Here is a 22,340-nt window from a genome sequence, read left to right as displayed (position 1 = left end):
CCCCATGGTCTTTGATGCTCCCCAAAATCCTCTACGGAGTACGAGTAAAGGATTTACCGGTAGATATATTAAAATCCTACTTATAATAATGACAATAGTTTCAGGCATTCAGGTTCATTTTAGAATTTTCAAATCTTAAATTGTTTATTATTTACTGTACTTTACAGTGTCTCTTTAAGAATATGAAATCAGTATATGTCAAAAAATAAATCAAGTCACATGTGGATCACCATCAGCACCCTCCTCTGTGTCTCTGTATGCTGGGCAGCCGAGCAGAGTGATGGGAGGCGGAGCTGCTTGGCCAGCCCCTGGCTCCCTGTGAGCCGAGCAGCTTAGCCAGGCTTTTAGGCCAGACCAGTCCATCAGGCATACTGCACTTGCTTACCTTCCCAGAATGGCCAAGAGGTTCCCAAGAATCAGGTGGTGCTCTCGGCCCCACGGAAAAATAGTGGGCAAGAAACCTGGAGTTGGCCCCCACCATCTGCATTCCCCCGGCCCCCCTGTGAAAGCTGGCAGTCTGGGGGAGGGGCTGATGGAATGATTTGCACTGAGTTGCAGCATCATAGCCACACCCCCTGCTGTACAATGCTGGTAATATTGGCTTTGTACAGCGGGGGCATGGCTATAATGATGCAAATGTGCCACCACGCCCCCGCCCACTGCCTCTGTTGCCGTGTCACGCCTCGAATGACCACCAATACCCTGCTTTGAGAGACACAAAGTGGAGTAGTTGCAAAGACCAACCAGTCAGCTTCTGTCATTTCAAAGACTGCGCTAAATAAAAGACAGAAGCTGATTGGTGGATTAGGGCTACTCTACACTTCATCTATCTCCAAGGCTTGATACATCTCCCCCTATGTATTATATAAACTGATTGCAAATGTAGTAGTGGTAAAAATAAAAAATAAAAACCTACAGAGTTTAATAGCTCAGCTTGCTACACTGTCTCTCAAAAATCATCCATTTGTCTTTGCTGAGAATATAATGAACACGTGGAGGACGGAAGCCGCAGAACACAGTTGCCATGGAGATGTGATAAGCTCCCATGTTCTGGAATATGAGCCAATCCCCCACTTCCAGCTCTGGGAGATCGACCTCTTCCAGGATCATATCCTTCTCTGTGCAGCACGGTCCCCATAGCGTACTGGGAAAGCGTTCTGCCGACGGGAGAATGACCTGTAGGGGAACAATTGTAGAACATAGTTATTGTAATATAAGTGATCCCATGGCTGACCCCCACTAATACTAATTACCATCAACACATTTCCAACACCACGCACTCCCACTCCCACAATACATTTTCCTCCCTGCACATTTAAAAGGACTTTGGAGTAACACAAATTAGTGTTTAGGCTAAAGGTCATTTTGCGGTAAGTTTAGTATTCAGGTTATTTAAAAAACTAAGGCCTTGGGGCCTAATTCTGAGTTGATCGCAGCATCAAATTTGTTAGCAATTGGGCAAAACCATGTGCACTGCAGGGGGGGACAGATGTAACATGTGCAGAGAGAGTTAGATTTGGGTGGGGTACATTCAAACTGAAATCTAAATTGCAGTGTAAAAATAAAGCAGCCAGTATTTACCCTGCACAGAAATTAAACAACCCACCCAAATCTAACTCTCTCTGTAAATGTTATATCTGCCCCCCCCCCTCCCCCCTTCTGCAGTGCACTGGGTTTTGCCCAATTGCTAACAAACTTGCTGCTGCGATCAACTCAGAATTACCCCCATGATTCAGATATTGGGGGTCATTCCGAGTTGTTCGCTCGTTATTTTTTTCTCGCAACGGAGCGATTAGTCGCTAATGCGCATGTGCAATGTCCGCAGTGCGACTGCGCCAAGTAAATTTGCTATGCAGTTAGGAATTTTACTCACGGCATTACGAGTTTTTTTCTTCGTTCTGGTGATCGTTGTGTGATTGACAGGAAGTGGGTGTTTCTTGGCGGAAACAGGCCGTTTTATGGGAGTGTGTGAAAAAATGCTACCGTTTCTGGGAAAAACGCGGGAGTGGCTGGAGAAACGGAGGAGTGTCTGGGCGAACGCTGGGTGTGTTTGTGACGTCAAACCTGGAACGACAAGCACTGAACTGATCGCACTGGCAGAGTAAGTCTCGAGCTACTCAGAAACTGCACAGAGAAGTCTTTTCGCAATATTGCGAATCTTTCGTTCGCAATTTTGAAAAGCTAAGATTCACTCCCAGTAGGCGGCGGCTTAGCGTGTGCAAAGCTGCTAAAAGCAGCTTGCGAGCGAACAACTCGGAATGACCCCCATAGGCCGGGATGTAATGGGAACCAGGGGTGTAGCCAGAACTTTGTGGGCCCCATAGCAACATTTTGAAGGGGCCCCCTCCCAATGCTTCTAGAGAGACACTTCTCTGCAGCATTGTTAATTTTATGCCCTATAATAGTGCCCTAGTTCATTTCACATTATGATATACAGTATAGAGCTCCCCGTTCATATTGTGCCTCATTACAGTGCCCCGGGTCATATTATATAACATTAAAATGCCCTCCAGTTAATTTTATACTACACTATGAGCAGGTCCAGGGGCATACCTAGATATATTGCAGACCCCAAGGAAAAAGTTTGAAAGGACCCCTACGTACGTACCACACAATGGCAGAAAATGTATATAACACATGTAACTTTGACAGGCAAGGTGGCCACTCTCAGCTCTGGGCCCCATAGCAGCTGCACTGCCTGAACCTATGGTAGCTACGCCCTTGATGGAAACCGATAATGACGCCCAGGAAATTATCGCACCACATTGGACATTACAAATGTGCATCTATTTCCTGGAACTAGAGCAATGTAATAGTGTGCGTCTATTTCCTGGCTTCTGCGTATTGGATCTGAGGTGTTGCGGTATTTAGACTAGAAAACGTCCGATATGTTCGGACCAACCGAAATGCGTCTTTTAGTATAGGAGGACCACGGTGTCAGAGAAAGTCACCCATTGACACCCAAAAGTCCCATGATTAAAGCATCACAATCTCCAGTCCTCCAGGATGCACAAGCAGCTTATGCGGATTTAAATGATATGCGCAGTGGCGGATTCAGGGGGGGGGGGGGCACCCAGGCACGTGCCCCCCCCTGTCATTTAGGATCACTACAGCTGCAAGGGCTGTGGGCCCGCAGGTTGCATGTGGCCCCGAACCCATTAGCGTGTGACCCAGCACCCGGTCACCAGGCAGCTGGCCGCATATCAACAAGAGCGGAGCGGCACGGTGGCAGGGGTGTGTGACACTCCTTCTACATTCCCTCAGTCGATCTGCTGCCGGGTCCCGCCACTGCCCGTACCCATCCCAGTGACAGGGAGAAGCCCTCGCCTCTAGCAGCTACAGCGTTCCCTGTCACGCAGGCCGTGTGCTGGGCAGCTTAAACTCATCCAACTCCACCTGCTATTAGGGGCATGAAACTACACCTCCCTCCATGCCCCGGTGTTTGCTCTCCCTGCTGGAGACCCCGGGGGAGACCAGGGAGCCAGAACAGGTGTCTTCTCCTCCGGCTCCCCCGTTCCGGCCACTGTCAGTGAGAGTGGTGTCCCCGGCAACCAGCAGTGAAGAGGGGTGAGAAGGTCTGAAGAAGGATGAGAGGGCATCCACAAAGCTGCAGTGGATCTTTGGTAATATGGGTAGAAATGTCACAGGGGGAGGGGGGTCTTCTGTGCTTGGGGAAGATGATCTACCTGGGGGTAGGGGGGTCTTCTGTCCTGTGAGGTGTATAATGGAGTTGGAGAAGCTGTGATGTGATGAAGTGCGGAGAGTGCATTGAAGTGGGGGAGTGCTGTGAGGTAGGCATTGAAGGGCGGGTAGGGGTGCTCTGCCAGTCCTGGTTACAGACTCTCTCACCCTGTCACCTACAACATCTGTCCCACAGACACTCACCCTGTGTTATACCAGACCAGTTCTCGCACACTCATCCTGTCCCCTACCAGACCTATCCCCACACACTCCCCATGTCCCCTACCAGACCTGTCCCTGCACACTCACTCCGTCCCCTACCAGACCTGTCCCCGCACACTCACCCTGTCCCCTACCACACCTGTCCCTGCACACTCACTCCGTCCCCTACCAGACCTGTCCCGCACATTAACCGTGTCCCCTACCACACCTGTCCTGCACATTCACCCTCTTCCCTACCACACCTGTCCCGCACATTCACCCTGTCCCCTACCACACCTGTCCCGCACATTCACCCTGTCCCCTACCAGACTTGTCCCAGCACACTCACCCTCTTCCCTACCACACCTGTCCCGCACATTCACCCTGTCCCCTACCACACCTGTCCCGCACATTCACCCTGTACCCTACCAGACCTGTCCCCGCACACTCACCCTCTTCCCTACCACACCTGTCCCGCACATTCACCCTGTCTCCTACCACACCTGTCCCTGCACACTCACCCTGTCTCCTACCACACCTGTCCCGCACACTCACCCTCTTCCCTACCACACCTGTCCCGCACATTCACCCTCTTCCCTACCACACCTGTCCCGCACATTCACCCTGTCCCCTACCACACCTGTCCCGCACATTCACCCTGTCCCCTACCAGACCTGTCCCCGCACACTCACCCTCTTCCCTACCACACCTGTCCCGCACATTCACCCTGTCTCCTACCACACCTGTCCCTGCACACTCACCCTGTCTCCTACCACACCTGTCCCGCACACTCACCCTCTTTCCTACCTCACCTGTCCCGCACATTCACCCTCTTCCCTACCACACCTGTCCCGCACATTCACCCTGTCCCCTACCACACCTGTCCGCACATTCACCCTGTCCCCTACCAGACCTGTCCCCGCACACTCACCCTCTTCCCTACCACACCTGTCCCGCACATTCACCCTGTCTCCTACCAGACTTGTCCTGCACATTCACCCTCTTCCCTACCACACCTGTCCCGCACATTCACCCTGTCCCCTACCACACCTGTCCCGCACATTCACCCTGTCCCCTACCAGACCTGTCCCCGCACACTCACCCTCTTCCCTACCACACCTGTCCCGCACATTCACCCTGTCCCCTACCACACCTGTCCCGCACATTCACCCTGTCCCCTACCAGACCTGTCCCCGCACACTCACCCTCTTCCCTACCACACCTGTCCCGCACATTCACCCTGTCTCCTACCACACCTGTCCCTGCACACTCACCCTGTCTCCTACCACACCTGTCCCGCACACTCACCCTCTTCCCTACCACACCTGTCCCGCACATTCACCCTCTTCCCTACCACACCTGTCCCGCACATTCACCCTCTTCCCTACCACACCTGTCCCTGCACACTCACCCTCTTCCCTACCACACCTGTCCCACACATTCACCGTGTCCCCTACCACACCTGTCCCGCACATTCACCCTGTCCCCTACCACACCTGTCCCCGCACACTCACCCTCTTCCCTACCACACCTGTCCCGCACATTCACCCTGTCTCCTACCACACCTGTCCCGCACATTCACCCTGTCCCCTACCACACCTGTCCCGCACATTCACCCTGTCCCCTACCAGACCTGTCCCCGCACACTCACCCTCTTCCCTACCACACCTGTCCCGCACATTCACCCTGTCTCCTACCACACCTGTCCCTGCACACTCACCCTGTCTCCTACCACACCTGTCCCGCACACTCACCCTCTTCCCTACCACACCTGTCCCGCACATTCACCCTCTTCCCTACCACACCTGTCCTGCACATTCACCCTCTTCCCTACCACACCTGTCCCTGCACACTCACCCTCTTCCCTACCACACCTGTTCCACACATTCACCGTGTCCCCTACCACACCTGTCCCGCACATTCACCCTGTCCCCTACCACACCTGTCCCCGCACACTCACCCTCTTCCCTACCACACCTGTCCCCTACCACACCTGTCCTGCACATTCACCCTGTCCCCTACCAGACCTGTCCCCGCACACTCACCCTGTCTCCTACCACACCTGTCCCGCACATTCACCCTGTCTCCTACCACACCTGTCCCTGCACACTCACCCTGTCTCCTACCACACCTGTCCCGCACACTCACCCTCTTCCCTACCACACCTGTCCCGCACATTCACCCTGTCTCCTACCACACCTGTCCCGCACACTCACCCTCTTCCCTACCACACCTGTCCCGCACACTCACCCTCTTCCCTACCACACCTGTCCCGCACATTCACCCTCTTCCCTACCACACCTGTCCCGCACACTCATCCTGTCCCCTACCACACCTGTCCCTGCACACTCACCCTGTCTCCTACCACACCTGTCCCTACACACTCACCCTCTTCCCTACCACACCTGTCCCCGCACACTCACCCTCTTCCCTACCACACCTGTCCCCGCACACTCACCCTCTTCCCTACCACACCGGTCCCGCACACTCACCATCTTCCCTACCACACCTGTCCCGCACATTCACCCTCTTCCCTACCACACCGGTCCCGCACACTCACCCTCTTCCCTACCACACCTGTCCCGCACATTCACCCTGTCCCCTACCACACCTGTCCCGCACATTCACCCACTTCCCTACCACACCTGTCCCGCACATTCACCCTCTTCCCTACCACACCTGTCCCGCACATTCACCCTGTCCCCTACCACACCTGTCCCCGCACACTCACCCTCTTCCCTACCAGACCTGTCCCGCACATTCACCCTGTCTCCTACCACACCTGTCCCTTCACACTCACCCTGTCTCCTACCACACCTGTCCCGCACACTCACCCTCTTCCCTACCACACCTGTCCCGCACATTCACCCTCTTCCCTACCACACCTGTCCCGCACATTCACCCTGTCTCCTACCACACCTGTCCCTGCACACTCACCCTGTCTCCTACCACACCTGTCCCGCACACTCACCCTCTTCCCTACCACACCTGTCCCGCACATTCACCCTCTTCCCTACCACACCTGTCCCGCACATTCACCCTGTCCCCTACCACACCTGTCCCTGCACACTCACCCTGTCTCCTACCACACCTGTCCCTACACACAGGCTCGGACTGGGCCACCGGGGAGCCGGTGAAACCACCGGTAGGCCCTACTGATTATTATACACGCCCTCTTTTGCAAGAGGGCGGAGCACACGACGCCAGCGCCGGTTACTATAACCAGGGCAAGGCCGCTGTATTGTGTGATCCGGCTGCAGGCTCTATCAGTGAGCCCTGCAGGAGCAGCATTAGTAATGATTCATCAGTGCGATTACATCATCAGGGGTGGTGGAGGATTCCAGCTGCAGCCGCTCCGTGTCCCTGCACAGAGGCGGCGGCTGCACTGAGAACACTCCTAGAACCAGTGCGGCGGCAGCAGCGTAGAGAGGAGTGCCTGTCTTTCCACGTCACATCCACCTACCTGTCTGTCTGCATCTCATCCACCTACTGCCTGTCTGTGTCACATCCACCTACCTGCCTGTCTGTCTGCGTCACAACCACCTACTGCCTGTCTGTCTGCATCACAACCACCTAGTACCTGTCTGGCTGCGTCACAACCACCTACTGCCTGTCTGTCTGCGTCACAACCACCTACTGCCTGTTATCTGCGTCACAATCACCTAGTACCTGTCTGTCTGCCTGTCATCCATCTACCTGCCTGCCTGACTGCGTCACATCCACCTACTGCCTGTCTCTCTGTGTCATATCCACCTACCTGTCTGCACAACTGCATCACATCCACCTACCTGTCTGCCTGACTGCGTCACATCCACCTACTGCCCGTCTCTCTGTGTCACATCCACCTACCTGTCTGCACAACTGCATCACATCCACCTACCTGTCTGCCTGTCACATCCACCTACTGCCTTTCTGTCGGCGTCACATCTACCTACCTGTCTGCCTGACTGTGTCACAACTACCTACCTGTCTGCCTGACTGCATCACATCCACCTTTCTCGCCTTTCTCTCTGCATCACATCCACCTACCTGTCTGTCTGACTGTCACAACTACCTACCTGTCTCCCTGACTGTATCACATCCACCTTTCTTGCCTTTCTCTCTGCATCACATCCACCTACCTGTCTGTCTGACTGCATCACAACTACCTACCTGTCTGCCTGACTGCGTCACATCCACCTACTGCATTTCTCTCTGCGTCACATCCACATACCTGTCTGCCTGACTGTGTCACATCCACCTGCCCGATCGCCTGCCGGTGTCACATCAATCTACCCGTCTGCCCCAGGGACCGGCTACCCTATCACAATGGCCACACGGGCCAGCCCAGGCCTGATCCATACCTCCTCCTCCTGTCGCCTACATGCGCAGCCCGGCCCCATAGGAGGGAACCAGGAAGCGGTGGCAGCTCAACGTCTCATACAGTACCACTGCAGACTGCCAAGGGGAAGGGGCACACATATAACACGGAGGAAAGGATTAGTGTGGCAATAAGTACAAATGTGTAAAATCTAGTTGCTGGGTTTAAGGTTAAGGGTATGATATAATAAGTGCATGCACTGTATGTGTGTGTGTGTGTGTGTGTGTGTGTGTGTGTGTGTGTGTGTGAGAGTGGCAGTGTGTGTGTGCGTGTGTGTGTGTGTGTGTGTTAGATAGAGGTACAGTATGTGTGTGTAAGAGAGACACTGGGCAGGAAGTACTAAAGTAAAAATGTGGTAAAACCCTGTTTTCTGGGTTTTCCCGCATTTTTGCAAGTGCCTACCTCCATCTGCCAGTTCTACGCACGCAGGGTAATGCCAACTTTTGCTGGTATTACCCTGTAGAAGCCTATGGGGCTTCTTCCGCAGTGCGATGTGGAGAGGGTTCTGTCATAGAACCCTCACAGCTTCCCCCACGGACACCACTGTTCTGCGCATGCGCCGATGGACTCCTGGGTCATATGCGATCAGTATCAATGCGGTAAGTGGCGAGATGTACTGCAATCCTTTGGTACATCCCGCCCATAGTGTGTAAGACAGAGAGTGTGTGTCAGTGACTGAGTGCCAAAGACGGTACATTAAATTGGGCACAGTCCTGTTTCTGGGAAAATTGGAGAATGCATAATATGTGCTGTTTGTGGGGATGGTCACTCCCCTCCCATTGATGACCACACCTACTAGCGGTTGACCACACCCCTTCAGTGGGCCCCTGGAGTTACATTTCCCTGGTGGGCCCCTAATGCCCCAGTCCGATACTGCCTGCACACTCACCCTGTCTCCTACCACACCTATCCCTGCACATTCACCCTGTCCCGTACCCAATCTTGCCACGGGCAAGCAGGACTTTTGCCCGGGGCGCCGCCTTCCGGAGGGCGCCGCACCATGGCAAGATCCGCTGCCGCTGCCCCGCTGCCCTCTTCGTGGAGAGGACCTTTACTGTAATGATGTGCGGTGCGCGTTAACATCATTGCGCACCGCACAGCAAAGGTCCTCTCCACGAAGGCAACTAGACGCTTAGCGTCTATTTTTCCTTTGTGGAGAGGACCTTTGCTGTGCGGTGCGCGATGACGTAATCGCGCACCACACATCCTACTACAGTACAGGGGGCGTAACTGACCATGCCCCCTGTATGAAGCCACGCCCCCTAATGCCGCCCGGGGTGCAAGAAGCCCCGGAACCGGCCCTGCCCGTACCAGACCTGTCCCCGCACACTTATCCTGTCTCCTACCAGACTTGTCCCCGCACACTCATCCTGTCTCTTACCACACCTGTCCCCGCACACTCAGCCTGTCTCCTACCAGACCTGTCCCTGCACACTCATCCTGTATCCTACCAGACCTGTCCCTGCACACTCATCCTGTCTCCTACCAAACCTGTCCCCGCACACTCACCCTGTCCCCGCCCAGACCTGTCAGTGCATACTCACCCTGTCACCCACTAGACATGTACTTCATGCCCCCAGCGTGATGTAACGAGGTTGTGGCTTGTGAGTACGGAATTCCCTGTGAGGCCACACCCACCTTCCCAGCAGTTCGCGCAAAAGAACAATCCTCCCCCCCCCCCCGCCTTTCCCTATCGTGGTGCCCCCCCCCCCCCCCCCTGTCATTTTGTTCTGGATCCGCACCTGGATATGCGGCATGGTTATATTCAGTGTGTAATTGCGACGGATCAGCATACCAAATTATGTTACAGTATTTGGCTAGAATACACTGTAGCATAACATTGTGTATGCAGATACAGTTACTATAACACACGGAATATAGGCATGCTGCATATCATTATAAACAGCAGGAGCTGATTGTGCGTCCTATTCACAGTAGTGATGTGCACCGGAAATTTTTCGGGTTTTGTGTTTTGGTTTTGGGTTCGGTTCCGCGGCCGTGTTTTGGGTTCGAACGCGTTTTGGCAAAACCTCACCGAATTATTTTTGTCGGATTCGGGTGTGTTTTGGATTCGGGTGTTTTTTTCAAAAAACCCTAAAAAACAGCTTAAATCATAGAATTTGGGGGTCATTTTGATCCCAAAGTATTATTAACCTCAATAACCATAATTTCCACTCATTTTCAGTCTATTCTGAACACCTCACAACTCACAATATTATTTTTAGTCCTAAAATTTGCACCGAGGTCGCTGGATGACTAAGCTCAGCGACCCAAGTGGCCGACACAAACACCTGGCCCATCTAGGAGTGGCACTGCAGTGTCACGCAGGATGGCCCTTCCAAAAAACACTCCCCAAACAGCACATGACGCAAAGAAAAAAAGAGGCGCAATGAGGTAGCTGTGTGACTAAGCTCAGCGACCCAAGTGGCCGACACAAACACCTGGCCCATCTAGGAGTGGCACTGCAGTGTCAGGCAGGATGGCCCTTCCAAAAAATACTCCCCAAACAGCACATGACGCAAAGAAAAAAAGAGGCGCAATGAGGTAGCTGTGTGAGTAAGCTAAGCGACCCTAGTGGCCGACACAAACACCTGGCCCATCTAGGAGTGGCACTGCAGTGTCACGCAGGCTGGCCCTTCCAAAAAACACTCCCCAAACAGCACATGACGCAAAGAAAAATGAAAGAAAAAAGAGGTGCAAGATGGAATTGTCCTTGGGCCCTCCCACCCACCCTTATGTTGTATAAACAGGACATGCACACTTTAACCAACCCATCATTTCAGTGACAGGGTCTGCCACACGACTGTGACTGAAATGACGGGTTGGTTTGGACCCCCACCAAAAAAGAAGCAATTAATCTCTCCTTGCACAAACTGGCTCTACAGAGGCAAGATGTCCACCTCATCATCATCCTCTGATATATCACCGTGTACATCCCCCTCCTCACAGATTATCAATTCGTCCCCACTGGAATCCACCATCTCAGCTCCCTGTGTACTTTGTGGAGGCAATTGCTGCTGGTCAATGTCTCCACGGAGGAATTGATTATAATTCATTTTAATAAACATCATCTTCTCCACATTTTCTGGATGTAACCTCGTACGCCGATTGCTGACAAGGTGAGCGGCGGCACTAAACACTCTTTCGGAGTACACACTTGTGGGAGGGCAACTTAGGTAGAATAAAGCCAGTTTGTGCAAGGGCCTCGAAATTGCCTCTTTTTCCTGCCAGTATAAGTGCGGACTGTCTGACGTGCCTACTTGGATGCGGTCACTCATATAATCCTCCACCATTCTTTCAATGGGGAGAGAATCATATGCAGTGACAGTAGACGACATGTCCGTAATCGTTGGCAGGTCCTTCAGTCCGGACCAGATGTCAGCATCAGCAGTCGCTCCAGACTGCCCTGCATCACCGCCAGCGGGTGGGCTCGGAATTCTGAGCCTTTTCCTCGCACCCCCCAGTTGCGGGAGAATGTGAAGGAGGAGATGTTGACAGGTCGCGTTCCGCTTGACTTGACAATTTTCTCACCAGCAGTTCTTTGAACCCCTGCAGACTTGTGTCTGCCGGAAAGAGAGATCCAAGGTAGGTTTTAAATCTAGGATCGAGCACGGTGGCCAAAATCTAGTGCTCTGATTTCAACAGATTGACCACCCATGAATCCTTGTTAAGCGAATTAAGGGCTCCATCCACAAGTCCCACATGCCTAGCGGAATCGCTCTGTGTTAGCTCCTCCTTCAATGTCTCCAGCTTCTTCTGCAAAAGCCTGATGAGGGGAATGACCTGACTCAGGCTGGCAGTGTCTGAACTGACTTCACGTGTGGCAAGTTCAAAAGGTTGCAGAACCTTGCACAACGTTGAAATCATTCTCCACTGCGCTTGAGACAGGTGCATTCCACCTCCTATATCGTGCTCAGTTGTATAGGCTTGAATGGCCTTTTGCTGCTCCTCCAACCTCTGAAGCATATAGAGGGTTGAATTCCACCTCGTTACCACTTCTTGCTTCAGATGATGGCAGGGCAGGTTCAGGCGTTTTTGGTGGTGCTCCAGTCTTCTGTACGTGGTGCCTGTACGCCGAAAGTGTGCCGCAATTCTTCTGGCCACCGACAGCATCTCTTGCACGCCCCTCTCGTTTTTTTAATAATTCTGCACCACCAAATTCAAGGTATGTGCAAAACATGGGACGTGCTGGAATTTGCCCATATTTAATGCACACACAATATTGCTGGCGTTGTCCGATGCCACAAATCCACAGGAGAGTCCAATTGGGGTAAGCCATTCTGCGATGATCTTCCTCAGTTGCCGTAAGAGGTTTTTAGCTGTGTGCGTATTCTGGAAAGCGGTGATACAAAGCGTAGCCTGCCTAGGAAAGAGTTGGCGTTTGCGAGATGCTGCTACTGGTGCCGCCGCTGCTGTTCTTGCGGCGGGAGTCCATACATCTACCCAGTGGGCTGTCACAGTCATATAGTCCTGAGTCTGCCCTGCTCCACTTGTCCACATGTCCGTGGTTAAGTGGACATTGGGTACAACTGCATTTTTTAGGACACTGGTGAGTCTTTTTCTGAGGTCTGTGTACATTTTCGGTATCGCCTGCCTAGAGAAATGGAACCTAGATGGTATTTGGTACCGGGGACACAGTACCTCAAACAAGTCTATAGTTGGCTCTGCAGTAATGATGGATACCGGAACCACGTTTCTCACCGCCCAGGATGCCAAGGCCTCAGTTATCCGCTTTGCAGCAGGATGACTGCTGTGATATTTCATCTTCCTCGCAAAGGACTGTTGGACAGTCAATTGCTTGGTGGAAGTAGTAAAAGTGGTCTTACGACTTCCCCTCTGGGATGACCATCGACTCCCAGCAGCAACAACAGCAGCACCAGCAGCAGTAGGCGTTACACGCAAGGATGCATCGGAGGAATCCCAGGCAGGAGAGGACTCGTCAGAATTGCCAGTGACATGGCCTGCAGGACTATTGGCATTCCTGGGGAAGGAGGAAATTGACACTGAGGGAGTTGGTGGGGTGGTTTGCGTGAGCTTGGTTACAAGAGGAAGGGATTTACTGGTCAGTGGACTGCTTCCGCTGTCGCCCAAAGTTTTTGAACTTGTCACTGACTTATGATGAATGCGCTGCAGGTGACGTATAAGGGAGGATGTTCCGAGGTGGTTAACGTCCTTACCCCTACTTATTACAGCTTGACAAAGGCAACACACGGCTTGACAAATGTTGTCCGCATTTCTGTTGAAATACTTCCACACCGAAGAGCTGATTTTTTTGGTATTTTCACCAGGCATGTCAATGGCCATATTCCTCCCACGGACAACAGGTGTCTCCCCGGGTGCCTGACTTAAACAAACCACCTCACCCTCAGAATCCTCCTGGTCAATTTCCTCCCCAGCGCCAGCAACACCCATATCCTCCTCATCCTGGTGTACTTCAACACTGACATCTTCAATCTGACTATCAGGAACTGGACTGCGGGTGCTCCTTCCAGCACTTGCAGGGGGCGTGCAAATGGTGGAAGGCGCATGCTCTTCACGTCCAGTGTTGGGAAGGTCAGGCATCGCAACCGACACAATTGGACTCTCCTTGTGGATTTGGGATTTCAAAGAACGCACAGTTCTTTGCTGTGCTTTTGCCAGCTTAATTCTTTTCATTTTTCTAGCGAGAGGCTGAGTGCTTCCATCCTCATGTGAAGCTGAACCACTAGCCATGAACATAGGCCAGGGCCTCAGCCGTTCCTTGCCACTCCGTGTGGTAAATGGCATATTGGCAAGTTTACGCTTCTCCTCCGACGATTTTATTTTAGATTTTTGAGTCCTTTTTTTACTAATATTTGGTGTTTTGGATTTTACATGCTCTGTACTATGACATTGGGCATCGGCCTTGGCAGACGACGTTGATGGCATTTCATCGTCTCGGCCATGACTAGTGGCAGCAGCTTCAGCACGAGGTGGAAGTCGATCTTGATCTTTCCCTATTTTTGGAACCTCAACATTTTTGTTCTCCATATTTTAATAGGCACAACTAAAAGGCACCTCAGGTAAACAATGGAGATGGATGGATACTAGTATACTTATGGATGACGAGTGACTGCCGACACAGAGGTAGCTACAGCCGTGGACTACCGTACTGCGTCTGCTAGTATAGACTGGATGATAATGATATAAAAAATATATATATATATATATCACTACTGCAGGACAGGTATATATTATATAATGACGGACCTGCTGGACACGGTCAGCAGACTCCTAAACTACTAGTATGAAGAAGATAGAAAAAAAAAACCCACCACAGGTAGGTATACAATTATGGACGAGCGACTGCCGACACAGAGGTAGCTACAGCCGTGGACTACCGTACTGCGTCTGCTAGTATAGACTGGATGATAATGATATAAAAAATATATATATATCACTACTGCAGGACAGGTATATATTATATAATGACGGACCTGCTGGACACTGTCAGCAGACTCCTAAACTACTAGTATGAAGAAGATAGAAAAAAAAACTCACCACAGGTAGGTATACAATTATGGACGAGCACTGCCGACACAGAGGTAGCTACAGCCGTGGACTACCGTACTGCGTCTGCTAGTATAGACTGGATGATAATGATATAAAATATATATATATATCACTACTGCAGGACAGGTATATATTATATAATGACGGACCTGCTGGACACTGTCAGCAGACTCCTAAACTACTAGTATGAAGAAGATAGAAAAAAAACTCACCACAGGTAGGTATACAATTATGGACGAGCACTGCCGACACAGAGGTAGCTACAGCCGTGGACTACCGTACTGCGTCTGCTAGTATAGACTGGATGATAATGATATAAAAAATATATATATATCACTACTGCAGGACAGGTATATATTATATAATGACGGACCTGCTGGACACTGTCAGCAGACTCCTAAACTACTAGTATGAAGAAGATAGAAAAAAAAAAACCACCACAGGTAGGTATACAATTATGGACGAGCGACTGCCGACACAGTGGTAGCTACAGCCGTGGACTACCGTACTGCGTCTGCTAGTATAGACTGGATGATAATGATATAAAAAATATATATATATATATCACTACTGCAGGACAGGTATATATTATATAATGACGGACCTGCTGGACACTGTCAGCAGACTCCTAAACTACTAGTATGAAGAAGATAGAAAAAAAAACCCACCACAGGTAGAGGTATACAATTATGGACGAGCACTGCCGACACAGAGGTAGTTACAGCCGTGGACTACCGTACTGCGTCTGCTAGTATAGACTGGATGATAATGATATAAAAAATATATATATATATATCACTACTGCAGGACAGGTATATATTCTATAATGACGGACCTGCTGGACACTGTCAGCAGACTCCTAAACTACTAGTATGAAGAAGATAGAAAAAAAAACCCACCACAGGTAGGTATACAATTATGGACGAGCACTGCCGACACAGAGGTAGCTACAGCCGTTGACTACCGTACTGCGTCTGCTAGTATAGACTGGATGATAATGATATAAAAAATATATATATATCACTACTGCAGGACAGGTATATATTATATAATGACGGACCTGCTGGACACTGTCAGCAGACTCCTAAACTACTAGTATGAAGAAGATAGAAAAAAAAACCCACCACAGGTAGGTATACAATTATGGACGAGCACTGCCGACACAGAGGTAGCTACAGCCGTGGACTACCGTACTGCGTCTGCTAGTATAGTCTGGATGATAATGATATAAAAAATATATATATATATCACTACTGCAGGTATATATTATAATATAATGAATGACGGACCTGCTGGACACTGTCTGTCAGCAGAATGCGTTTATAGAATAAAAAAAAAAAACACCACACGAGTGTTTAACTTTTTCAGGCAGACAATATACTGGTGGTCACTGGTCAGTCACACTGGCAGCAAAAGTGTGCACTGTTATGTACTCCTGCTATAACTGCTCCCCAGTCTCCCCCACAATTAAGCTGTGTGAGCAGTGAGCACTCAGCACAGTCAGATATACATAGATGATATTATCAATCATGCAGCACACTGAGGCTGAGCACAGATATGGTATGTGACTGTGTATCGTTTTTTTTCAGGCAGAGAATGGATTTTAAATAATAAATAAAACTGGTGGTCACTAGTATAACTATCAGAAAAACTCTGCACTCTCTGAGTACTCCAGTCCTAATGCTCCCCAAAATTACTAAAATTAAATTACTAGTAAATCAAGTGTCTCACTCTCTATCTAAACGGAGAGGACGCCAGCCACGTCCTCTCCCTATCAATCTCAATGCACGTGTGAAAATGGCGGCGACGCACGGCTCCTTATATAGAATCCGAGTCTCGCGATAGAATACGAGCCTCGCGAGAATCCGTCAGCGGGATGATGACGTTCGGGCGCGCTCGGGTTAACCGAGCAAGGCGGGAAGATCCGAGTCTGCCTCGGACCCGTGTAAAAAGGCTGAAGTTCGGGGGGGTTCGGATTCCGAGGAACCGAACCCGCTCATCTCTAATTCACAGCACTTCATTTTAGAAGCAAAATGATGGAAATAGGACACACAAGCAGCTCCTGCTGTTTAAAATGATATGCAGCATCCGGGAAGGCTGCTTGGTTTTAGGTGGCGACTTTAACTGGTCATTGGACCCCATTATTGACTGCTCTCCCTCTTCCTCACGCCAACTTACTCGTGTACACAGGAAAATGCGTCGGCTCCTCCATGAATTCCAAATTACGGACTTGTGGAGGATCCACCACCTGACTGTGAAAGATTTCACTTTCTTCTCCTCCCCTCACACTATGAACTCTAGACTGGACTACTTTCTCGTGGATCACAGGTTTCTGCAATTTTTCCCATCAAGTAAAATTGGACAGATATCCTGGTTGAACCACGCACCGGTATATACTTCAGTTTACCTGTTCCCGTCTACCCGCACACCCTGGACTTGGCGGTTTAACTCTTCTGTGACGGTGACCCACGCCTTACATCAGAGCTTAGTTTCGCCATTGAGGACTACATTGAACTTAATGATTCGCCTGATGTAGGTGCTTTGGTCATTTGGGAGGCACACAAATGTGTCATCAGAGGTAAATGTATGCAGTTGTGCACTTGGTTGAAAAGGGAAAGAACAGCTCAAAGACAGCTCCTTCTTGACCGCATAGCGTCTTTAGAAACCCAACAACAGTCCTCCTTAGACCCCCAAGTACTACTTGATTTAACTGAGGCTAGACCTGGCACTAAATAGGCTTCTTAGTGACACCACTAAGCAGGACTTAGGCAAATGGCATCATAAATTCTACCTTGGGGGCAATAAACCGTGTTCTATGTTGGCACAAGCATTACGGGCTCAGAGACTCCAGTCCTATGTCCACTCAGCTTGAGGTCCCCATGGTGACCTGGTTTATACACTTCCCCAAATAGCGGACTCTTTTCAACATTATTACACCTTTCTTTACAACTTACATTCAGGTCGGTCCCCCTCAGTAGTCCCTGACCTGAAGGTATGGCTCCAAAACTATCTACACGAGATCAACTTTCCGAAACTTTCAAAGATGAACCTGAAGTCATTGGAAAGGCCATTCACCAGGGCTGGATTAAGCCTTCGGGGTGCCTGGGGCACTTAAGACAGGGGGTCCCCGTGGAAGGTGGGAGTGTATATTAGATTGTGCATACCTCCCAACATGTCCTCAGGGCTGTTTCTAGCCAATTTGGCTCCCAGTGCGAGATTTAAAAATGCGCCCCCCCCATGACATTAAAAAATGTGCCCCCCCCCCCCCACACACACCTAGATAAAAAAACAACAACTTGCGCGTGCACCCGGCAAGGGGGCGTGGCCTCATCTAAATGGGTGTGGCCTCATTTAAATGGGGATGGCCTCGTCTGAAAAGACTACCTCACAATCCAGTTTTTGACCCTGCTCCAACAGATCACGACCACCACAGGAAAAAAAAATTCTACCATATTAAGCCCCACACAGTAACGCCCCCTGCACCATATTATGCCACACACCGCAATGCCCTTGATACATTAAATCCCCACACTACGGCAGGCAAGAGTCCCCATTTCACACATTACGGCAGGTGTCCCCATTTTACACATTGAGAGAAAGAGAGAGAGAGAGAATACTTGCTGAGGCCATTACCGCCTTTCCCTCTTCCTAACTTGGATCCCCCTCTGTACTCCGCTCAGGGGGGGGGGGGTTCGCGGAGTGACAGGGTTGCGTCGTGACTAAACGACGCAAATGCGTCAATCCGTGAAACTCCGTCCTCCGAGCGGGTTACTCGGGGAGAAATAGGAGGGGGAAGCAGGGAGCCACAGTTAGTGCCGCGGCGGGCGCCCAGTGCGGTTGCACTGCTCGCCTGCCCCAAGAAACGGCCCTGCATGTCCTATTCCAGGAGGGACAAAATGCTATCTTCCTGGACTTCCCACTTTATATATGATTGGCGTCACCTGTGTTAAACTATTTAATTGATAAGAAAGGTATTTCAACAAAGGTGATTGCAATCATAAATTAAGAAGGAAGTCAAGACCTGGCCCTTGTTAAAATAAAAGTACACTGGCCCTGTATGCTGTAAGAATACAGTGGTACAGTCCTGTGAAATGGAGAACAACAGTTTGGAGGAAAAAATAGTGGAAGATCAGGAACCACTTCCAGTTCCTAGTACTAGTGATGAAGCTGCTACTGCCACCAGTCATGACATTGATGATCCAATTCCATCAACGTCGTCTGCTAAAGTTGAATGTCATGGAGGGCATGAAAAATCCAAGAAGCAAAAATTAATAATCAGAAAAATAAAGAAATTAATTATCTGATGAGAAACGTAAAATTGGCAATATGCCATTCACGACACGAACTGGCAAGGAAAGGCTAAGGCCTTGGCCTATGTTCATAACTAGTGGCTCAGATTCTCCTGAGGATGGAAGCCCTCCTCCCTCTCGATTTTTTTTTTAAAATAAGCTTGTTAAAGCACAGGAAAAAACAACTGTGTGTTCAGAGATATCACAAATCCCCAAGGAGAGTCCAAGTGTGTCCACGGTTGCGATGTCTAGGCCTGACCTTTCCAAGACTATATGGAAAGAGGAGTCTTCTACCACCATTTGCACGCCCCCCTGAAAGTGGTGGGAAGAGCCCGCCAGTCCAGTTGCTGATATTGAGAATGTAACTGTAGACATACACCAGGATGAGGAAGATATTGGTGTAGCTGGCACTGAGGAGGAAGTTGACAATGAGGATTCTGATGGTGATGTGGTTTGTTTGAATACAGCACCAGTGGAGACAGTTGTTATCCATGGGATGAGAAAGCCCATTGTCATGCCTGGGCAAAATACCAAAAAAGCCACCTCTTGAGTGTGGAATTATTTCTCCACAAATCCGGACAACAGGTGTCAAGCTGTGTGTTGCCTTTGTCAATCCATAATAAGTAGGGGTAAGGACGTTAACCACCTAGGAACATCCTCCCTTATATGTCACCTGCAGCGCATTTATCAGAAGTCATTGTCAAGTTCAAAAACTGTGGGTAAGAGCCTAAGCAGTCCACTGACAACTAAATCCCTTCTTCCTGTTGTACCCAAGCTACTGCAAGCTACACTACCAACTCCCTCAACGTCAATTTCCTCCTCATTCAGGAACATAAGTAGTCCTGCAGGCCATGTCACTGGCATGACTGATGAGGCCTCTCCTAACCGGGATTCCTCTGGAGGATCCTTGAGTGGTACGCCTACTGCTGCTGCCACTGCTGTTGTTGCTACTGGGAGTCGATCGTCATCCCAGAGAGGAAGTTGGAAGACCACTTGTACTACTTCAACTAAGCAATTGACTGTCCAACAGTCCTTTGCGAGGAAGATGAAATATGACAGCAGCCACCCTGTTGCAAAGCGGATTACTGAGGACATAACAACTATGCTGGTGTTAAACGTGCATTCGGTATCCACCATTAGTGCAGTGGGACTTAGACAGTTGATGGACGTACTGTGTCCCCAGTACCAAATCCCATATAGATTCCACTTCACTAGGCAAGCGATTCCCGGACTGTACAAGGACATTGAGAAAAGTTTCCTCAGTGCCATGAAAAATGCGTTTGTACCCACTGTCCACTTAACCACGGACATGTGGACAAGTGGAGCAGGGCAAACTAAGAGCTACATAACTGTGACAGTCCACTGGGTAGATATATTGTCTCCCGCAGCAACAACAGCAGTGGCACCAGTAGCAGCATCTCATAAATGCAAACTCGTTCCTAGGCAGGCTACGCTGTATATCACTGGTTTCCATAAGAGGCCCACAGCTGACAACCTCTTATGGAAACTGAGGGACATCATCGCACAATGGCTTACCCCACTTACAGTCTCCTGGGGATTTGTGATATCTGACAATGCCACCAACTGGTCATTGGACCCCATTATTGACTGCTCTCCCTCTTCCTCACGCCAACTTACTCGTGTACACAGGAAAATGCGTCGGCTCCTCCATGAATTCCAAATTACGGACTTGTGGAGGATCCACCACCTGACTGTGAAAGATTACACTTTCTTCTCCTCCCCTCACACTATGAACTCTAGACTGGACTACTTTCTCGTGGATCACAGGTTTTTGCAATTTTTCCCATCAAGTAAAATTGGACAGATATCCTGGTTGAACCACGCACCGGTATATACTTCAGTTTACCTGTTCCCGTCTACCCGCACACCCTGGACTTGGCGGTTTAACTCTTCTGTGACGGTGACCCACGCCTTACATCAGAGCTTAGTTTCGCCATTGAGGACTACATTGAACTTAATGATTCGCCTGATGTAGGTGCTTTGGTCATTTGGGAGGCACACAAATGTGTCATCAGAGGTAAATGTATGCAGTTGTGCACTTGGTTGAAAAGGGAAAGAACAGCTCAAAGACAGCTCCTTCTTGACCGCATAGCGTCTTTAGAAACCCAACAACAGTCCTCCTTAGACCCCCAAGTACTACTTGATTTAACTGAGGCTAGACCTGGCACTAAATAGGCTTCTTAGTGACACCACTAAGCAGGACTTAGGCAAATGGCATCATAAATTCTACCTTGGGGGCAATAAACCGTGTTCTATGTTAGCACAAGCATTACGGGCTCAGAGACTCCAGTCCTATGTCCACTCAGCTTGAGGTCCCCATGGTGACCTGGTTTATACACTTCCCCAAATAGCGGACTCTTTTCAACATTATTGCACCTTTCTTTACAACTTACATTCAGGTCGGTCCCCCTCAGTACTCAGTAGTCCCTGACCTGAAGGTATGGCTCCAAAACTATCTACACGAGATCAACTTTCCGAAACTTTCAAAGATGAACCTGAAGTCATTGGAAAGGCCATTCACCAGGGCTGGATTAAGCTTTCGGGGTGCCTGGGGCACTTAAGACAGGGGGTCCCCGTGGAAGGTGGGACTGTATATTAGATTGTGCATACCTCCCAACATGTCCTCAGGGCTGTTTCTAGCCAATTTGGCTCCCAGTGCGAGATTTAAAAATGCGCCCCCCCATGACATTAAAAAATGTGCCCCCCCCACACACCTAGATAAAAAAACAACAACTTGCGCGTGCACCCGGCAAGGGGGCGTGGCCTCATATAAATGGGTGTGGCCTCATTTAAATGGGGATGGCCTCGTCTGAAAAGACTACCTCACAATCCAGTTTTTGACCCTGCTCCAACAGATCACGACCACCATAGGAAAAAAAAATTCTACCATATTAAGCCCCACACAGTAATGCCCCCTGCACCATATTATGCCACACACCGCAATGCCTTTGATACATTAAATCCCCACACTACGGCAGGCAAGAGTCCCCATTTCACACATTACGGCAGGTGTCCCCATTTTACACATTGAGAGAAAGAGAGAGAGAGAATACTTGCTGAGGCCATTACCGCTCTTCGGCTCGCCTCACCAGTCGCTCCTCGCACCGGCCTTTCCCTCTTCCTAACTTGGATCCCCCTCTGTACTCTGCTCGGGGGGGGGGGGTGTTTCGCGGAGTGACAGGGTTGCGTCGTGACGTAACGACGCAAACGCGTCAATCCGTGAAACTCCGTCCTCCGAGCGGGTTACTCGGGGAGAA

General features: G+C 50.2%; 1 protein-coding gene across 3 annotated transcripts in view; it reads right to left on the bottom strand.

Annotated features, from left to right (window-relative positions):
* Positions 1 to 22,340, bottom strand: part of LOC134997212 (ornithine decarboxylase-like) — a 222,578-nt gene that overhangs the window by 5,258 nt on the left and 194,980 nt on the right. For all 3 annotated transcript variants that reach the window (XM_063951258.1, XM_063951257.1, XM_063951259.1), the window contains exon 9: positions 917 to 1,176. In XM_063951258.1, coding sequence (XP_063807328.1) covers positions 922 to 1,176 — 255 coding nt within the window. In that variant the 3' untranslated portion in view covers positions 917 to 921. The remainder of the gene's footprint in view (positions 1 to 916; positions 1,177 to 22,340) is intronic.

The sequence above is a fragment of the Pseudophryne corroboree genome, chromosome 2 (genome assembly GCF_028390025.1).
Source record: "Pseudophryne corroboree isolate aPseCor3 chromosome 2, aPseCor3.hap2, whole genome shotgun sequence".
In the NCBI taxonomy this organism is placed as follows: Eukaryota; Metazoa; Chordata; class Amphibia; order Anura; family Myobatrachidae; genus Pseudophryne; species Pseudophryne corroboree.
This window is presented reverse-complemented; position numbering and strand designations above follow the sequence as displayed.